This window comes from Sparus aurata, chromosome 14, assembly GCF_900880675.1.
Source record: "Sparus aurata chromosome 14, fSpaAur1.1, whole genome shotgun sequence".
Lineage (NCBI taxonomy): Eukaryota > Metazoa > Chordata > Actinopteri > Spariformes > Sparidae > Sparus > Sparus aurata.
In genome coordinates this window covers 21,265,811-21,286,495 of record NC_044200.1, presented here as the reverse complement: position 1 = coordinate 21,286,495, position 20,685 = coordinate 21,265,811, and the positions used below count along the sequence as shown (strand labels likewise).

The following is a 20,685-nucleotide window of genomic DNA, read 5'->3' as shown; positions in this document are numbered from 1 at the left end:
GCGTTTCATAAATCCACACGTGGCTGTCGTTCCTGCAAAACGTGTTTTGCAGCAGCGAGAAACGTGTTGCCAACAATACTGTTGTTTTCATTGTTCGTTCCTTCATCGGTGACATGAACACACAGTTTTTTTTTTAAAGACTTTTGGTTTGTTTTGCGCAAGAGGTCTTTTGTCTTTTTGTTAGTGGTTTGGAAAAAAGGCTCGTTTTGGAACCAATTGGAATTTTGCTTCTCTGCCTGGACGCGGTGAATCAGTCCTGAAAATGAATTCACAGCGTTCGATGTTAAAAATAAAGGGAGGGCGGAGACATCAGAGACTCCAACTCTGTGAATTAAGGGTTTTATGTCGACTGAACCAGAATAAGTGATTGTTGGAACCGTGGAAAGACGAACCGAGATGGTTTTAGTTTCACTTTGTCTCTGTTGGGGTTTGAATGAAGCGTGTTTTTACGATCATAAAATTGCTGTTTCTGCGAATGGAGTCTGGTGACTTTGGCAAGAGCGCTTTGGCAGCTGTTTCTGGTAAAACAAAGAGGATCCTATGCTTTAACAAAAAGGTCCGTCTCCGTAGGGATCCTCTGCATAACAATCTGAGCCAGTGGCAAAAACAAGCACTTTTTAGTGGACGTAACTTTGACGGTGCGCAATCGCCTGCAGGGATTACTCTGGAGCCTGTTCTGCAGCTGTCAGCTGCTGTGGTTTCACTCAACACTGGACCAATTTAAAAAAAAAATGTTTGGTCTATTAGTCGATTGGAAACAATAACATGGGTCCAAGTGATGGAAAGGAAGGCTTTTATTTGAATAAATACAAACTAAGGTGGTTTATTTCTGATTTTTCTCACATTTTCATACGACTGGTTTTATTGACATTTACTCACAATCCTGAGATCACCAGCTGTAGACAAACCCTAACTTTTACCAAACGTACAATAACTTCATTACGCAATCTGTCCATAAGCATCCTCCCTTGTGCCCTTTGACCTGCCATCTTTTCTTTAATGAAGGGTTGTTTAAGGTTTTGAGTAAAATCTTAGGCAACAAAGTCCAGACGGAGGTTGTAGAAATGATGTGTTATGTCCTGTCGTGCCTCCTCAGGTGGAGATCAGCCTGCAGAGCAGCTTCCAGCCCGGCATGAAGCTGGAAGTGGCCAATAAGAGCAACCCGGACACGTACTGGGTGGCGACCATCATCACCACATGCGGCCAGCTGCTTCTGCTGCGCTTCAGCGGCTACGGCGACGACCGCAAGGCCGACTTCTGGTGCGATGTCATGACGGCCGAGCTGCACCCGGTGGGCTGGTGCACCCAGAACAACAAGACTCTGATGCCCCCCGAAGGTAGGAAGAGACCCTCTGATACGACATGAACCCGTTTATTTTGTATTCATGCTTGCCGAGGTTTGATCATAAGAAGCAAATTCAGATATCAGGCTGAGTCTCTGATCAGTGCACGTTCACACTGGAAATGAAAGCCCTCGCCATGTGACACCATGTTTAACCACAAGTGTTTGTTTTTATCTTAAAAACAAGAAGAAAGCAAGGTGCATGGTGCAATTTTATCGCAATAACTTCATAATCATCCCACAGATTTTGCTCCAATATCAATTTCGGCTACAGAGATTTATTATGCTACATTAAAAGCTCATTGTTTTCTACTTCTTTAACAGCTTTTATGTTTTTGTCAAAAAAAAAAGCAAACAATAATTTGCATATAATTCAGGTGCGAGTACGCTCAACGCCGTCCGTGTGCAACCGTTTATTTAATTTCTTCACAGTGTCGTATAGTTTGCAGCTCGATTTGCGTTCCTTCCTCATTTTTCTGCTCGGTTTCTGGAAGTGGACAGTTTTCTGAGCTCATGTCGCAGCAGGAAGTTGTTCAGCGTTCGCGACGGTGAATAGTTTCCTGTAGACATGAGAAGACATTGGGGGTTTAAGTGTGGTGGATGTCGTGGGGTGCACACATTGTAAAGCCACCTGACAGAACGTGGGTTTACTCAATCACTGAGTCAATAATAGAAATGGATCACCGGTTAACTTCAGGTTTATATGGAACCAATGTAAACAAAGACAGTTTTGTGATTCTATATCCGCTACATTGTGCGATCAACATTTACCTTATAATGATATGTTTACGCAGAAATTTAATCTTTACAAAAAAAATGTCTCCGAGCTCAAAGTGACATCTTCAAATTCTAATTCCCTTGTCTGAAACAGTCCAAAGACTCTTTATTTCCTGTTAGATTGACAAAGAAAAGCATTCTCACATTTAAGACACTGGAAAGTTTTGCTTATATTAAATCTGTATCTTGTGACTCCCTCAATTTTATAATAATTAGTGATTATGGCTTGTTGAACAAACTTTGCTTCCATCACCCGTCTCATTCTCTCAAGTCAAATGTTGCAGACAACCGAGTCGATGTGTCGTCTTTGTGAATAAGATGTGACGCAGCCAGAATTAGGAGTAATCCAGGATCAGAATTGTTGGTCATTAATTTTCTTTCGATCGACGGAGTCAAGCCGATGACGTTGCCGCTGGTCCTCAGCACCGTTACCCTTTGGTCAGTGGAGGAAAAATATATTTTTCAACATGAAAACAGCTGAAAAAGAACTTGTGACGCGCAGTTCTCATGATTAATGAAGAGAGGAATTCATTGTTGTGTGTTAAGTTTATCGTGATTGTGCAGACGGATGTTTTTGCAGTTTTTTTTTTCAATTTTCGTTGAAATCCAATTTTAAAAAACCCTGAAAAGTCATGAAAGGAGACTGAACTGAAGTGTCAGTATGACCTTCATGCACATGCATGCACACACACACACACACACAAACACAAACACATAGACTATGTGAACACCTCCCATCTTTACCTTTCAAAGAATGCTGCAAAGAGGCTGAGCGGAAAGACAGGTTTTGATTGTCGACGCGGCTCAACTGCCATCATCACCCTGACACATCACACCCCCGCCATCACATGCATTCACAGTCAGGCAGGTTAAAGAGAAAACCGGTCGCCTCTCTTTCTTTGTCGCTTCCTCGCCGTCTCTGTACGAGCATCTTTTTTTTTTCTCCTTTTTTACACCTTTCAGATAAAGCATCCTCTTCAACTTCTCCAGCGTTCTCCTTCTGTCTCGAAGCCTTTACGTTAGAGACGCTTCCACCTGCAGCGGCTCCTCTCGCCCGCAGATAGATGACTCACCCTCCCCGGCCTTGTTCAGATCCATTTATTTTCCTCGACACTTCCACGCTGATGGATCGCACGTGTCTCCCGTTGTTGTGGAGACGACCTGGATACCTTTTCCACCCGACTCGGGAGTCCTCGCCCTCGCACCGGCTCCATGTGTCCTTTTCACTCAGCTCCGCTCTTTTCATCGACTTCCCCTTTTGTGTTTTGTAGCAGCGGGCGGTTCATAAACTGTCCGTATTCACATGCTGCTTTTCTCGGTAGGTTATCTATCAGGCAAACAATAGATTGAATTTGCTTTGGGTCCTGCAGCGGAGTAGCCTTTTCTTCTGTCAACAACCATGGCATGATTCTTTTAAAAATTATCTACTGTATCTGACCGGTCGCACTGCTCGCTTTGTCCGACCAACAGTCCAAAACCAATTTACAGCCACAGACGAAGCTGCAACCAGCCGAATCTAAACACATTTTGTCCAAAATGACTTAATCGATGAAGCGAACATAGAAGAAGTTGCCAATTAAGTTTCTGTTGCTTCTATAATCAGTTTATCGGACAGTCATTTCAGGTCAAGATGGAAGAATTTGGTGCATAGCAACTAAAAACAGGAGGGTAACACCTCATTTTACAGGTTGGGAAAATTGGTGGTGATTACCGAGCAACGTATTTGAAATGTCTTCAAAATTACCCCTTAATTAATTTCAATCAGTTTCTGAGTAACATCTGCTAATCAGGCCTGCTCAGCTTCCTCTCAGCAGACCACTGAACTGAAATCAGGTGTCGGCGACTTTTTCTTTATGTTTTAACTAAGAAATTAGCTGGAAATTAAGCTGCAGCAACGTACTTCAGTTTTGTGGCCCGCTGAGGGGGAAGTGAGACAGAAACTAGTTGGAATATCATGATTAGCAGAAGTTCAGCAGAGACCAGTCGGAAGCCTCCTGGAAATGTTTTAAATGACATCACCAACGATGTTTTAACTGCTCTTTGGAAAATGGCAGGATATGAATAAATACGGTAGCCAGGAGGGACGAAACACAATAACATTTTGGAAAACACAAAGACAGTTCACCAAACACAACATGAATCAACATCTCAGGAAACATGACAACAATACACAAAACACAACATATTACAGGAATGCAATTCACTAAACAAAACACCATTTCACATCTTGAAATATTGTCTTTTGATTCTCAGGGCCACCGTACAAATAAGTAATGTTGGGGTAATGATTATGTGGTAAATGGGGAAAACATTTAAAATATATTGCTTGGTATTTACCAACTACTTACCATTACGTGTATGGACCTGTACAATCAAGTGTTAGCAAACAGTTATATGATTTTATACAGTTTATTTAAAAAAGACATATTTATGGGTGTAAAAGTATAAAAGACAGGACGAGGGCATCGTTTTTCAAATCTGATATGTTGATACAGCAAATCATAGTTAAAAAAACTGTCAGTTCATACAGTTGAAACAAAATATACCAAAATTGGTAATTTAATATTGTATATGAAATCAAAAGAATTCAAAAACGGCCAGACTCAGAGGTCCTCTATCTCCTCCCGAAGGCTCATATTTCATTTTTTTTTTTGCCTTTTTCCTTTAAATAATGATGGACAGCTGACGTGTCTGCGTGTTCTAATGATGCAAACTGAAGGGTAAATCATGTCAGAAAACATGACAAAAATACACAAAACACAACAACGTTAAGAGAATGCAATTCACTAAACAAAACACCATTTCACATCTTGAAATATTGTCTTTTGATTCTCAGGGCCACCGTACAAATAAGTAATGTATGGGGTAATGATTATGTGGTAAATGGGGGAAAACATTTAAGATGTGTTTCTTGGTATTTACCAACTACTTACCATTACGTGTATGGACCTGTACAATCAAGTGTTACCAAACAATTGTATAATTTTTATACAGTTTATTTTAAAAAGACATATTTATGGGTGTAAAAGTATGAAAGACAGGACGAGGGCATTGTTTTTTTTAAATCCCATATGTTGATACAGCAAATCATAGTTAAAAAAAGTAACTGTCAGTTAATACAGTTGAAACAAAATATACCAAAATTGGTATTGGTAATTTAATATTGTATATGAAATCAAAAGAATTCAAAAACGGCCAGACTCAGATGTCTTCTATCTCCTCCCGAAGGCTCATATTTCAATTTTTTTTTGCCTTTTTCCTTTAAATAAGGATGGACAGCTGACGTGTCTGCGTGTTCTAATGATGCAAACTGAAGGGTAAATCATGTCAGAAAACATGACAACAATACACAAAACACAACATATTACGGGAATGCAATTCACTAAAGAAAACACCATTTCACATCTTGAAATATTGTCTTTTGATTCTCAGGGCCACCGTACAAATAAGTAATGTTGGGGTAATGATTATGTGGTAATTGGGGGAAAACATTTAAGATGTGTTTCTTGGTATTTATCAACTACTTACCATTACATGTATGGACCTGTACAATCAAGTGTTACCAAACAGTTATATTATTTTATACAGTTTATTTTAAAAAGACATATTTATGGGTGTAAAAGTATGAAAGACAGGACGAGGGCATCGTTTTTCAAATCCGATATGTTGATACAGCAAATCATAGTTAAAAAAAAGTAACTGTCAGTTCATACAGTTGAAACAAAATATACTGTACCAAAATTGGTAATTTAATATTGTATATGAAATCAAAAGTATTCAAAAACGGCCAGACTCAGAGGTCTTCTGTCTCCTCCCGAAGGCTCATATTTCAAATTTTTGCCTTTTTCCTTTAAATAATGATGGACAGCTGACGTGTCTGCGTGTTCTAATGATGCAAACTGAAGTGTAAATCATGTCAGAAAACATGACAACAATACACAAAACACAACATATTACGGGAATGCAATTTACTAAACAAAACACCATTTCACATCTTGAAATCTTGTCTTTTGATTCTCAGGGCCACCGTACAAATAAGTAATGTTGGGGTAATGATTATGTGGTAATTGGGGGAAAACATTTAAGATGTGTTGCTTGGTATTTACCAACTACTTACCATTATGTGTATGGACCTGTACAATCAAGTGTTACCAAACAATTGTATAATTTTATACAGTTTATTTTAAAAAGACATATTTATGGATGTAAAAGTATGAAAGACAGGACTAGGGCATTGTTTTTTTTTAATCCGATATGTTGATACAGCAAATCATAGTTAAAAAAAGTAACTGTCAGTTAATACAGTTGAAACAAAATATACCAAAATTGGTATTGGTAATTTAATGTTGTATTTGAAATCAAAAGTATTCAAAAACGGCCAGACTCAGAGGTCTTCTGTCTCCTCCCGAAGGCTCATATTTCACTTTTTTTTTGCCTTTTTCCTTTAAATAATGATGGACAGCTGACGTGTCTGCGTGTTCTAATGATGCAAACTGAAGCTTAAATCATGTCACGGAGGCAGATCTATATTCCCCACTGAGGATTCTGCCAGGATACTGTCAATTTGTGAATCTGATCCACCTCAAAACTTCATTTCAAGGCTTTGCATCATATTGTACACATTTTTCCTGTGTGTGTGTGTGTGTGTGTGTGCGTGCGTGTGTGCGTGCGCGTGTGTGTGCGCGCTGCTTGGTAAGCTGGAATATTAGAGTAAAGACAGAGAGTGTGTATATCTGTGTCACAGTTACCTGTTTTATTTGTTTCCCTTTTTTGTTTGTTTTTTGTCTCTCAGATAACATTTACCTAAGAAAAGGTAAGCAGCTCTAACGGTGCCTCTGACTAACTCACCTGCTCACTAGCGGCTAACATGAACTCAGCACTGTGTCAGCGTTAGCCCTCAGAGCTGCATGTACACTCTGCTGCTTCCTCCTCCTCCTCCTCCTCCTCCTCCTCCTCTTCCTTCTCCTTTCACCTCTCTAACTCCAGGAAGTGACCTCACAGCTCTTGCCTTGCCTCCTCTTGCATGTGACTCCCTTCTAGCTGAGTGAGTGTGTCTTAGAGTGATAACAAACACACACACACACACCCACACACACACACACACGCACACACACGCACACACACACACACACCCACACACACACACACGCACACACACGCACACACACACACGCACGCTGCTGTTTGTGCCCAGCTGTGCTCGTATGATAACTAGTGCAGAACGCAGCAGCTCAGTTAGAAAATGTGACGCTTTGATAAACAGGCGTCCTCTCGCGCGCAACAAACAAACTGTTAGCTGAAAAAAAAAGAAAAAAAAAACAGTCACCCGTCCATTAGCCGAGTGAGGAAAGGTCGGAAGTTGAACAACTGCTGTGTGTGAAATGTGCCGTTGGCAGATAAAAATCAGTGTGTGTCACCAAACTCACACACACACACACATTTAACTGCTCATGTTTTATCCAGTCCGCCCGTTGTAATACATGTAAACCGTCTCTGATAATGAGCCTGTGTAATCAGTGGAAAGGTATAAAACATATTCTGAGTGAGGAAAACTTCATTTAGGGTTACTTGGACATTATTAACCAGCGTTGCCTGATGGGAAAATTGTACTTAACTGTCGTCCCAGAGGCTTAAAATCATCATTATCGGGGGGAAGTGATCATATGTGGGCCTCAAGAACAAGTATTCATAAATCATTGGCGACTGGTGAGGCTGAGAATTTGTAATATTTGACCAATTATCAGTTTAGTTTAATATTTCATTTATTCACCTTTGACGATAACCACTCAAAATCAACAGGGGAGGCACGTAGAAACAATTTTTTACAGTTTTATGAAGGTAGGATCCTGCACAAAAGCAAATTTAACCCCTTTGATACAGAGTGTTTTTCTTCAACCATATATTTAAATGATTAGAGAAGCTGCTCACACTATTTTAAATGTTTTGATGCATGCAGTAATGTCACTGTGGCAAATATTAAACTAAAAGCTGCATTTATAAACTTGACAGGACAGCGGAAACTCTCCACAGGTAACAGAAATAAACTTTTAGCTTTTGGAATATACGTTTTTTTTTTGACGGCTCTGATGGAGCTCGGGATTTATCAGGAGATCGGCTGCGTTACTCCAAACAATTTTCCCGTATGAACCTGAACTTTGTGTGTCCTTTGGGATGTGTGGAAGAACACAGATCATTAATTAACATGAGATCTAATTACGCACCTTGTTTCAAGCACTCAACATCACATCCTGACTTCTGGTGAAATTCATAACTCTCAGATTCTTAACTCTTATCTTGTAATGGAAAAAACACGATGCAGTTTCTTCCTGTGTTAGAACTTAAATTACGTACAGTCTGAAGCATTGATCAGTCACGGGCAACCCTTGATCTGACTTTTCTATTTGGCCTAAATTAGCTGCTACAGTTGCTGCGCCATCAATGCAAGTTGGCATGGCACTCCTGGCCTCCAGTAAACATTATAAGTAATAAGAGGAAACGACCTTTGTTTTCTCGAGATAACAAAATAATTAAATTGCAGCGTCGAGCTTCCGTATGCAGTACTGCTTTCTAACTCTGTACTCCATATTTCTTTTTTCCTGAGTGAGTGGGCGGGTATGGTTAGGGATGGGAGCATGTCGGCTTTCTCTGGCTCGTGATTTGACTGAAAATCCTGTAAAATCTACATAATGAGTAGGTGATTTGACTCCCATTCTTGGTTAGAGCTCTGTTTAGACTCATCTCTTTGACTTAAATCACAACGCTTTGTTGGCTGAATGGTGTCAAGTGACTGATTTGCAGCCCATGCAACTGATCTGTGAGTTTTCTGGGGTGCCACTGCCTTAGAGAAGGCTGCACTTGTTACAACAGAAAGGCTCTGTCAAACTGTAATAATTCTCAATATTATTGAGATTATAGTTCTGGGTCTGGACAGGATGGCGTCTAGGTCCGGATCTGGACAGCAGCCGCCCTATAAGTGATCTTAGGGGCATGTAGAGGGATGGCGGTTAGCAAGGAGGATGCATTTTGGTCATTTTGCTAACAAGGGGAATGACTCCCCCATCATTAAATATATAAATATATTAAAACTGGTTGGGTGTACAAACAGCTAAAAAGTGTCTCTCAAATGTCATCATCTTCCTCTGCTGATGAAGTTTGTCCAGCTGTCATTGAATCGTAGATGTTCAAACCTTTTCTTTGTTTTTTAAGGGACTTCTTGTCTGTTTTTAGATATCTCAAGCTAAAGAGATAACCATGAGAATATGCCCGTAATGCCCTTATTTGGCAGTAGAGAGATGTTAAATCCAATGGTGCAGTGTCATTATTTAAAGGGACGATTCGTCCATATTACAAAAAAAGATCCTGTTATGTTTAGTGCTGTCAAGATAATATAGATTAAACTGTGTGCTGAAGGAATATTCCCCATTAAAGCATGATTTTGAAGAGCGATGAGGACTCTATTTCTGGGAAGATACTGTGTGTTCCCGAAAGAGAAACATTTGAAGACCACTCCACTTAACTTAGGAACAGCAGTTGGATCTGAGGAGCTGGAACCGGCGACTGTTTGGCACCACATAACAGAAATACGGGAAAAGGTTTTTACATGAAACTGAGCCTTGAGAACAGACTGTGATTTTTCCCACCATGAGATCGAGAGCTTCACACAGTTTCACTATGACTGGCTACCAAACAGGCTTCTGATTGGCTGCCATTTGACGCCGCTCTGCATAAAGTAGAAGCGCGGTGATTTTCTAAAAAAAAAACTCCCTGACGAGGCTCGCAGTCTGAACACTTTGTATCCCCTCCCTGATCGCAGAAATTGATTTAATTTAGACAAGTGTTTCAGTATAACAAAACACACCGAAATCCCTCGTCAGACTTGCTTACTCACTCATGAAACCCACACACACACACACACACACACACACACACCGTCTCCCTCTCAGATGCTCCTCTGCTAACTGATGCGTTCAGCAAAGCTTTTGTGCCGCTCATCAAATCAGCCGCCAGATTAATCAGCGACTCCGCCCGCAGTGAGTCTGCAGCGCTGTGAGCACTTCTGTTGCGTAATTTGGGGGTATTTTAGGGAAAATTAAAATGTCGTTTGAGAGACGGTTTAACAGGCTGAACCTTGTTGAGTTTTCCACATCACCTGTAATGACTGCACGCCGCACCCGCAGTTGATCTATAAGCTGCAAATTACTTTTAATTGACTGAAACGACACGTGAGAGTTTAAGATGAAAATAATGAACCTGTTCTTGTGCATTTAACGTAAAGATTATATAGATTTTTAACTGGAAATTGCCGTACAAAAAGCAAATCTTTTTTCCCCCTCTGGCAGGTGACACAGAGGTGATACAGATCCATACAGGGAAGACGAAATTCAACATACTATACATATTTATGGTCTCTTTTAGAGCGTATATGACGCCTCGGGTCGGGCCCGGAGAGGGGAGCTTGTTCAGACACAGTCGAGAGTCTCTCATGTACGTTTCTGTGTGTGTGTGTGTGTGTGTGCGGGACACATTCATCCTTTCATTCATGTAAAGAGCCTTTTAAAGCGACATCACAAGTTTGGTCATGTGGTACGGTAGCTGATCCCGACAGAGAGAGAGAGAGCATTTGCATAATGAATTCACCACACTGCTTCCTGCCAGAGCTGGCTGGAGATGATGCTCGGAGATAGACCTGTCTTCTGCTGTGTGTGTGTGTGTGTGTGTGTGTGTGTGTGTGTGTGTGTGGTGTTTTAAGATTTTGGCATGTATTGTGGAGGGAGAAAAGGAAGGGGGCTGCTTCAGTGTGGGTGTGACCTCTGAACTCTGGATTCTGCATGGATATCCGAGGCATAGTAAATGAGTCGAGTGTTGGATTTCACCTTATTGAACAACCCCAACGTTATACGTACATTATTTATATCAGGCAGTGTTTCTGTTTAATTATACACCACTTATTGTGTGTTTAAAGGTCCAACTAATTATTATTTCCGTATCAATTAATGGAAAATTTCACCCAAAAATGAAACTTCTGCTCAGCATCATGCTGACGGAAAGTCAGGTGAAGTTTAGTCGTCCGCAAAACATTTAAAATAACATAAAATAACTTCGCAGTCGTGTGTGATTAAAGTCTCAACCTCAACGTGTGGTCGAGCTTCGGCTCCAACTTTCGAGCGGGATGCACTGCCTTAAAAAAAAAATTGTATAAATAACGTCTTTTTCCAATTTGGGGGGGGGGATCTTGGGACTTCAGGAGACTTGGATTACTCCAGACAAGCTTTACGGAGCCATTTTTACGGTTGTATGTCTTTCATAAAAGAAAGACGGGCAGTAAATCCTCAAAAAATGGGGAAAAACTGCGAGAAAGTAATATTTGAATCAGCTAATCGCCTCAGCTCTGCAGTGTTTACATCTGTCACGGACACAGAGACGATGGAGAGGTTTTGCCTTTGTCTCGCCACTGAAAGAGAGACTATTGTCTTGCACTCGTTGCCATGAAACCGGAGCATCGCTTCATGTGGTCGTCGCTGCAGCAGCATCAGAAACATATAGGGAACCAGAAAATCTGATTGATGATGTAGGCTGTATTTATGGCTACATGAGACGCTGCTGAACGTCACATTAATGGAGATCGTAAAACGTTTTAACGTGGTCGTAAGTATTAGTACTTTGCTTTTTTTTACAACCTTAAGAGCTACAACACAGGAGTCCTTTTTGTTTAAGTTGCATAGTGACACTGTGTGACACCACACCGCGGGGGGAGAGGTGTGAAAACTGAGCGAGGAGCAAACCTGGAGTTACACTTTAGCCCCGGCAGGCAATCATTTAACACCAGCACACATTCAGTCTGCTGCTGCTCTTGAGTTCTTGGATGTGTTTGACGGGTTGGAGTGGGTTTTGTCACAAGATGATAAGCCAAAAAAAAAGTCCAGTTAGGATGAACTTCTGTCTCACTCAGACGAATTTCACAAGGCAAAGCTAAACGGAGGCGGTCAGACGGAGAGGCAGACGGCTGCAGAGTCGGTTCATATTTCACCGACCCCTCCCTGCTGCTGCAGCCTCCAGATTTGCATAACCTCACGATGCGAGTGTGTTTGTACACAGCGTATCAGAGTGTGTGTGTGTGTGTGTGTGTGTGTTTTCCTTTTGTGCAATGAATAACCAGGCTTCGTTTTATTGTTTTTTTATTTTAGTAGATTTATTCATGAACGGCGACACACACATTTTCTGTGTATGCGTGCTCCGGTCCTGCGGGCCTCTTCAGGTAATTCATATTTACACAAATTGCTCTGATATCCCCTCTGCCCTGTCGTGAACGAGGGGGGGGGGGGCGGCGGCTATAAAAATGTTAACAACACGCCGTCTGAAAACTGCCCGTGTACGCGCCAGTCCAAAACGTCTGTGTGACATTTTACATACCGCTGCGGTCATTAAGCTCGCGGCCTGTTTGGAGAGGCCCGTCAGCTCTAAAGTGGAAGTAGGTAATTGTTCGAATTGACTTGGCGTTCCACCTCGGTGCGTTCGGGGAGGCTGTTCATCTCCACGCCAGCGCATAATGACTGGATGAGACGGAGAGAGAGAGAGAGAGAGGGGGAATCAGGCGTAATTTGCTCCCATTACCTCTGATTAGAATCTGTTGCGCTGCTGCTGCTGCTGCTGCAGCGATCGCGGCTAAAAACACCGAGACGATTTTTCTTCTTTAATTATCACATTGATTAGCTAAAGAAAAGCCTTTTAAAGTGCACGGAGAGAGAGTGGATAGAGGAGCCGCGGCAGAGTATGCAAAATCCGGAGTTGTATGCATGTAAATTCTGATTTGTTTTGCGTTTATTTACTGCCTGCAGACTTTAACCAGCTTTGGTGCAGCCCGGGCCTGTGGGAGGAGGAGGAGGGAGGGAGGGAGGGAGAGAGGGGGAGGAGGGAGGGAGGGTGAGCTCTGATAGTGTGGCGGTATGGAGGAAGAGGATCTCCTCCCTCAAGGTTAATTATGCACTTATTGTTATGTGAAAGTCAGGCGTTCACCTCTACGTGTCTGCCGCCTTCGGGATGGAAATGAAGAAAAATAGATCATTATTTGTATGAAAGTGCAAGCAGGAGGGAGGGAGGGAGGAGGAGGGAGGGAGGGAGGAGGAGGGGGAGAGTGGAGAGGTTTAAGTTTGCAGCTTCTCCTCCGACCGTCCGGCTGAGCTCTAAATGGCTTCATGACTAATCTCGGCAGGATCTGTAAAAATAGTTTATCTATTTCTGCACACGCGAGATCAACACAGGAGTGTGTGTGAGCTCACAGAGTCCAGCAGCAGCAGCAGCAGCAGCAGCAGCAGCAGCGAGGAAATAAAATAGTCTCACAGGAAAAAACACCATTATTAAACACGCTCAGAGACGCTCGCCGCTCCGCCGTTCACTGTTAACATTCGCCACAGTTGTCGGTTCGATTCAGGGGATTCAGGCGGGACCTCTGGAGGCCGGAGCCACCAGAGGATTTATTGATCTGGTCTCAGAAGTCAATCGCCTATTTAAAATCCTGAGCCGCCTCTGTGGAGCGAGCTGTCGCTGTTATTTTTAATCGAATCTCTGATTTATAAAAGGGATTTAAAAGACTAATGAGAGAGAGAGAGAAGAAACAGCTTTCTAAATGCACTTTTACACTTTCTATATCGTGTTTATATTAGAGTTTGAATTATAGAAAAGGGGAAATAACAGCCTTTATTTGACACTTATGTCACAGGCTTTCCACAGAAACGCTATGAGAGTTTGCCGACATCACACCTTAATGCACACACACTGGTTATTTCTCTCTCACAGCAGCATTTTTAACTCTCTTTGGCAGCAGTGAGTCTCATAAATCTGCCGTCCACTTTCAAGTTATAAAACAGCGGCGTAAGAAGGCCAGCGTTAAGGTCGCGTCACAACCAGTGTGTTTACGGGACGGATGTCGCACCAGAGAGCGACTCCCCGTCCGTCTGCAGAGCATGAGTGATTAACAGCAGACAGCAGAGCGAGGGCTGATTCTCCACTAGTCAGTGGACAATGTTTGGTGACCCATTTTATGCAAAAATGGGTCGACAAACATACTTGAGGCCTGCCCGAGTAAAGTATATGTGTGGGAAACACTGCTTTACACGTTAAAGGTTACCTGTATCAGACAGTCTGGGCTGCAGGTGATTTATACGCAACCGTGTCGGCAGCCCCCTGCTTTAAAAGCCCACCCCAGTTAACCTTCTTGTGTTTGACACGACTGGATGAACACAACATCCAAGGAAAAACTCAATTTTGCGTCCCACGTGTAGCTTTCAAGTGCGACTACGACAAACTTTTAGTTTTTGTTGATTCTTGCAGCGCCTGGCTGATGCAAAGATCTTTGCTAGCGTGTTTTGGATGCGAGTGTCAGAGAGACCGCAGGATGGATGGTGATGAGATAATATGTGATGATGTTTGTGTTCAGACCCGAGCACAGGCGTTAATAATAACTATGTAAAAATAGCAGTGTTTCGCTGATGGTCTCGTTTGCTGTTACAGGTTATTTATAATAAGAGGAAAACACATGACTGTTTGATGAATTCTTAAAAGTTCCTCGTAGTTGCTTTTAAGTAAAAATGCTGCATTTGTAGTTGAAGTGTAACGAGTGAAAGCAGCTGAAGTACCCTTAAAATGTCAAAATGAAAAAAGCGTGAGTGCGTTGCTACGAGTCAAACAAGACAAAATTGAGGTGGAAAAGTAGGAGATGTGTTGAGAAATACTTTTCACGAAATAACCAACTGAATTGCTTCAAATGCCTCCAGTTCTCTCAACTGTTTTTATAACGTGGATTCTTCTGCCAACTTGGACTTTTACATATAAAAAAAAAAAAAAAAAACAGATGAAAACTTATAAATACCAAAAAACAGAAATAAGATAGTGACTGTAAAAACAGCTCAGTAGCTTCTTTACCTCAAACCAAATAAAATGACTGGACATTTCTTTTTCTTTTTTTTTTTTACTTCTGTGGCTAAACAACCTCAATCCTAAAAACCTATTTTCACTATCAGCAGCATCTGGACTACATTTTGCTTTCACTTTCACTTGATGCTAATCGCTGCTGCAGGCGATGTCAACTCACACAGCATGTTGTAGTCATTCTGTAACTGTGACTCATTTGGCAACGTTTCAGTGACTGCAACAAGTGTCTGAGTTTGTGAAGGCTTTTTTTTTTTTTTTGGGTCCAAGTGACTAACAGGAAAGGCACGCAGGACGCTGAAGGCCGTGCAGCATCTTCCTTGTATTCCTTGGAATGTGAGCTATGTGAGGCGATAAACAGGAGGCTGATAGCAGGAGTCAAAACTAAAGAATTATACAACAGCGTTGCACTGTGGGAAACAGGAAGCAGACCGAAAAAAAAACACGTGTGCACATGCGAATCTGCTGGAACTCGGATTTAAAGCTTGAGGACGGAGCTGTGGTCCACCTGGTGTGTGTGTCGGGACAAAGTGTGGAAATTCACTTCACGGTTAATAAAATTTGTGCACCTCCAAAAAATTATTTGTTAAGACGGAGACAGAAAATGTACTTATTTTTATATTATAGACCAACAGTTTGTTAGAATCTATTGTATAATTTTTGGTAATTTAAGAACTTTCTTCTCTTCACCTTTTCAAAACAGGCCTGTTACTTTAGTTTGATTTGCATGTGATGTCATGAAGAAATATCACGCGTACGGCAGACGCAGCGAGACGAAACAAAGACGTAAAAGACGTAAGAAGCCGTAAACAGACAGAGAGGGAGACTGGAAGGTGGAGAAAAGTCGTGTTAGTGTCTCGTATCCGCAGAGAGTTTCTGATTTTCTCTCTTTGTTGCTGCTCGGGACGCTTTACCAACCCAACATGTGTCTGTTTGACGTCCTGGGAATGAGACTCAACAATCAACTGTCTTTGTGGTGCGTTCAGGAACAGCTAGGACAAATCCTACTGATTCTACCTTTAACTTTAAAAGTCTTTGAATGACATTAATATGACGTGAGCTTCAGTTAGCTTTGAGCACAAATGTCCTTCAGAGGAAAAAAAATTTTCCGATACTCTGAGTACATGTCAGAGCCTGTAATCTATTACTTTTACTGGAAGTAAAGAAGTTGAATCAGTTATTCTGCTTTTTACCAGAGTCTGTTTTTACACAAGTGCGGTAGTGCGCCTGGTAGTTATTAAGAGATGTGCGACTTGTTTACCACAACAATGCATTTCAGTTCTTACTCATCTGGATTCCCGTCAAGTGCGTCAGACAAAGACCTGAAAAATGTACAGTTACTGAGCTGCATCAACGTTTACACCTGGATATAGTCATAGAGACGTGACGTTGTTTCCCACAAACTAAGACAACGCACTGAGATGAACAGAGGGATAAAAATACAGAACTAGTGAAACTGTCTTTTAAAAATAGTTTGACTAAAATATCTAATGGATGTGGTGCAGTCAGTGCAGCGGGTTTGATATTTACTGCAGCGCTTGTTAAAGCTTAAAGGAGCAGTTCAGCCAAAATGAAAAACACGCTGATGGAAAGTCAGGTGACGTTTCATAGTCTACAAAGTATTTGTGGAGCTTCACAGCAAAACAGCGTTGCAGCTGAAGTAGATGGGGACTTGTTTTAAAACGGAAACAGGTCCATACAGCTCAGGTGTGAGCAAAGTCTACGGAAGCCCAGAGGTCCGAAATACTGACACCTTCATCGCGCTACAGTGAAGAATTCAGCTTTTCAAGAGGTTTTTTTTTTTATCTACCTCAGCTGTTCAGCAGAACGCTGCAACACCGTTTCGCTGTGAAGCTCCAGAAATGTTTTGTGGACTTTTGTGAAACTTCCCCCGGTTTTTCCATCAGTACAGAGGCGGGTTGTCCTTTAAGGCTCGTCCTACACACGTGTTCTCCCTTATCTTGATTTGACACCTTTCACACCCAGATAAGAATAACAGTCCTGCCATAAATCCTCCTTGTCATGAAGGTGATAATGCTCAGTTTGTGTTGCCGAGGCCTCGGAGAGGCGCTGACTCATCTTCATGGTCATTAAAGAGGCTGTTTGTGTTTGGTAACGTCCCAAAATTCCCCTGAAGTCTCCTCTGACGTTATCACGACACACTGACAGAAGGTCAAACCTCACTTTCACTTTCATGGTTAACATGAAACGTACACCAACATTTATACCTTTTCATTTTTATCTTTGCCGTTTATCATCTATGTACTAAACTTAAAATTCTGGTAGTATTTTCTCCAATATTCTCATTATTTTAAGGCTTCAGTGCGCTCTTGTGTCTTTCCGTGCGGGTCGGGGGCGGCTTTCATATATGTGGTCTGTTTTCCAGAAGTGTGACCTCGTCCCCGACAGTCATTCTGAATTCAGGCACCATTTACCGCTCGTGGCGTCGCCTGATATCTGGAATTGTGAATGAAACCCTGCGTCTGTTCTGAGCGCTGATCTCACGTCTTCACAGAAACAACCTCTGATACAGTTTTGGGTTTTTTTCACCCGTTGTCGTGCTGCAAAATTAACATTTAAATGAGACAGTTTGAAACATTACCTCGTGTTTTTTTTTTCTTCATTTTGACGTGTTTACGTCTACAGAGAACCTGCCAGATGGAATGTCTCCTTTTACTTTGTCTTTTGCATATGCACGCGCTAAAAAAAACCTGAGATCTCGTCCATAAATCTCAACTGAGCGTTAATGTTTGCAGCGTGAATGCGACGATTGAGGCTTCAGAGACTTTTTTTCCAGGAGTAAAGACGTTGAATACCTGAATATTTTTGTCGTGTCGTTTGCATAAAAATGATCGAATTCATTGTTAAAATACTTCACATCTGCAGTCAGTTAAAAACTCAGTCGCTGTACTCGCGTCCGAACGAGGACAAAGAACTCGATGGTATTCCCACAAAATGCTGTGTGTCCGTGTTTGCACATGCATGCAGCGACTCCTGCATGCCGCTCTCTGGTGACTACACTTAACAGTGGCGCACAATTAATAATTCACCATGACACAACGCCACCGCTGTGCGCTCGCTTTACACACTGATTGTTTGTGTGTTTTTCCTTTTCTGTGTGTCTCTTTGCAGCCATCAAGGAGAAATACAGCGACTGGACAGAGTTCCTGGTTCAGGACCTGACCGGATCCAGGACGGCACCGGCCAACCTGCTGGAGGGGGTGAGTGTCGGCCCAGAGAGGGCGTCTCGGGAGGGGGAAGGGGGCATCGGATGTGTCAGAACCAGGAATTAGGGATTAGGCTTTTTCTTGCTGACAGACAGGGAAAAGACAGAACTTGATAATTTGAGGCCTTGACGGCAGAACCCCTGTGAGAAAATAAAGGAAAGGATTTACCCAAAGGATATATTTAATGTTCCTGATCTGACCGCAACATTTTGTGCCCTTTTTTTGAAAAAAGGGAAGTAGAAAGACGGCAGGAAGTGAGGAAAGAGAGAGAGAGAGAGATGGGAAAGGACAACTAACAGAGGACGTTAGCAGGAGGTGAACCAGGGGATGTTGCAGTTCGCGGTGGCCTCAGCATCCAGAGTGTTGCCTTCTTTTTCTCCATTTTTGTTTTTCCCTTCATAACGTATGAAAATCAACTCGACTGTAATATTCTGTTGCCACTGCATAACACATATACAGTGTGTCTATTCACCCGGGTAATCGTCTATACATTATAAATGTACATAAATTCACAGAGTGACGTGAAATCCTTAAATAAACGTGTGAATAATTCATACAAAGAGTGTAAACTAAGGAGAACATGGCAGTGTTACGCCCTCGCCAAACAATATCAGTTGATCAAAACTCATTATAAATGGGGTTTTTTTCCAACGTCTGTTTGACCCCCTCACTCTCTCTCCGCTGAGCTCCGACACGACACGTCTCTTTGTACAACAGTTCATTTGTAGCTCGTGCAACTTTTACACCAAGATAAGTGGATATATGCAGGTTTTTTAATTAAATGTTAACATGCTAAAAATAGCCGGTTGACTCCTTTTTCCGTTGCCGGAGGAAAATGGAAAATAGAAAGCAGCACATCAGACCATCCCTCATCAGAAGACATTAAAACGGGTTTAAATGTGGTCGTTATCGAATAACATTTTGAATTTGGAAGCCGCTGACGATGGTTACTTTTTAAACATCCCTTTTTCAAACTCAACGCCAGCTGACCGATGTTCAAACGCTGCTTTAATGGCGACGTCGGAAAAGTATTCAGGCGCTTACGTCCTTCACTTTAAGACACTGTGCCAGACATTGGTGTCATGTTTCACAGGATTCATTTGACCTGGGAATGAATGCAGATTATAAACTTTACCATTAAGACAACATCCAGATGTTAGCAGGTGTTACAGGTAATTTGTCCAGTGTGAAAGTGTTTTATGTATCTCATCTATAACAGACAGATATTGAAGTGGTATCAGTCTTGTTATCTAACTCTCTACAAGAAAGCTCCTACGTCAGAATAATAACACAAAATACAAACTTTTTTTATGAGTCGGCTACAACTTAACAACCTGGATACTTGTGTGGTAAAATAATATAATCAGGTTGAACTTCAACAGCTTTTCTGTTCAGGCTGCCAACATCAACTTCCTCTTTCGTTACCGATCACCTTTTACAACCGCTCTTACTGAAAGGTCAATAAACAGTTCTGTTGCTCGTAAGCTCCGCCCACTCCGGTTTGACTCCACCAATAAACCGATGAGGTGATTTACGTCTTCTGTGTTTGACAGAAGTTCGAATGAAATTAAATGTCTCCCTCAGCCTCTCAGAGGTAAGAACACGGTGGATCTGGTCGTCGAGGGTTCTGTCCTGGAGCTTCAGGACGTCTCCGACCCGTTCCTCTACTGGCCCGTCAGAGTGATCCAGAACGTCGGAGGGAGGCTCCGTCTACGCCACGCCGGCCTCTCCGACAGCCACCAGGCTCAGGACACCTGGCTGTTCTACCTGGACGTCAGGCTCCGCCCGCTCGGCTGGGCTCTGGAGAACCGTCTCGCCTTAGAACCGCCCACAGGTGATAAACCAATCTGCTCACATTATCTTTTGATTTAAATATAGTGTGTCAGGTAATCAGTGAGACACGGCGGATCTTCAAAGCTTTCCATCGTCTCTCCTCAGCGCTGCGGTCTCTGAAGAGCGCCGCCGACTGGCAGCGTGCTCTGGAGGACGCTCGCCTCGACGGACAGAAGAGCCCGCTGCCGCTGGAGGTGTTCAAGGTGAGTGTGTGTGTGTGTGTGTGTGTGTGTGTGTGTGTGTGTTGGCACAGGGCCAGACTGCAGGACTGCCTGGGTGAAATGTGCTCTTTTGTCTGCAGCTGAGTTATGTATGAAACCGAGATAATAAACGCTGACGCAATATTTCACAGGTCTGTATTTTCCTAATACGTTTAAATCACTTTCCGGAGAAGAATTTTGTAATTTGGCACAAATTATGTGGAAAAGAAAAGCTCAGTTTGTACCCAAGCAAACCATCGTTTAATGGAAATGTTAGTCTCCATATGCTGTAGGTTGAATTGTACACGTGCTTGAAGATTAATTTCAGATTTATACATGTTAAGATAACCTGCTGTGCCCTAAGAGACTCAAGGTTACACCT

The 20,685-nt window shown here is 42.2% G+C and overlaps 1 protein-coding gene across 6 annotated transcripts in view; it reads left to right on the top strand.

Annotated features, from left to right (window-relative positions):
• Positions 1-20,685, top strand: part of sfmbt2 (Scm like with four mbt domains 2) — a 55,343-nt gene that overhangs the window by 17,417 nt on the left and 17,241 nt on the right. For 5 of the 6 annotated variants that reach the window (XM_030440365.1, XM_030440362.1, XM_030440364.1 and 2 more), the window contains 5 exons: positions 1,097-1,337; positions 6,912-6,932; positions 18,176-18,264; positions 19,855-20,104; positions 20,209-20,306. In XM_030440365.1, coding sequence (XP_030296225.1) covers positions 1,097-1,337; positions 6,912-6,932; positions 18,176-18,264; positions 19,855-20,104; positions 20,209-20,306 — 699 coding nt within the window. The remainder of the gene's footprint in view (positions 1-1,096; positions 1,338-6,911; positions 6,933-18,175; positions 18,265-19,854; positions 20,105-20,208; positions 20,307-20,685) is intronic. The other variant, XM_030440367.1, reaches the window with a different exon arrangement.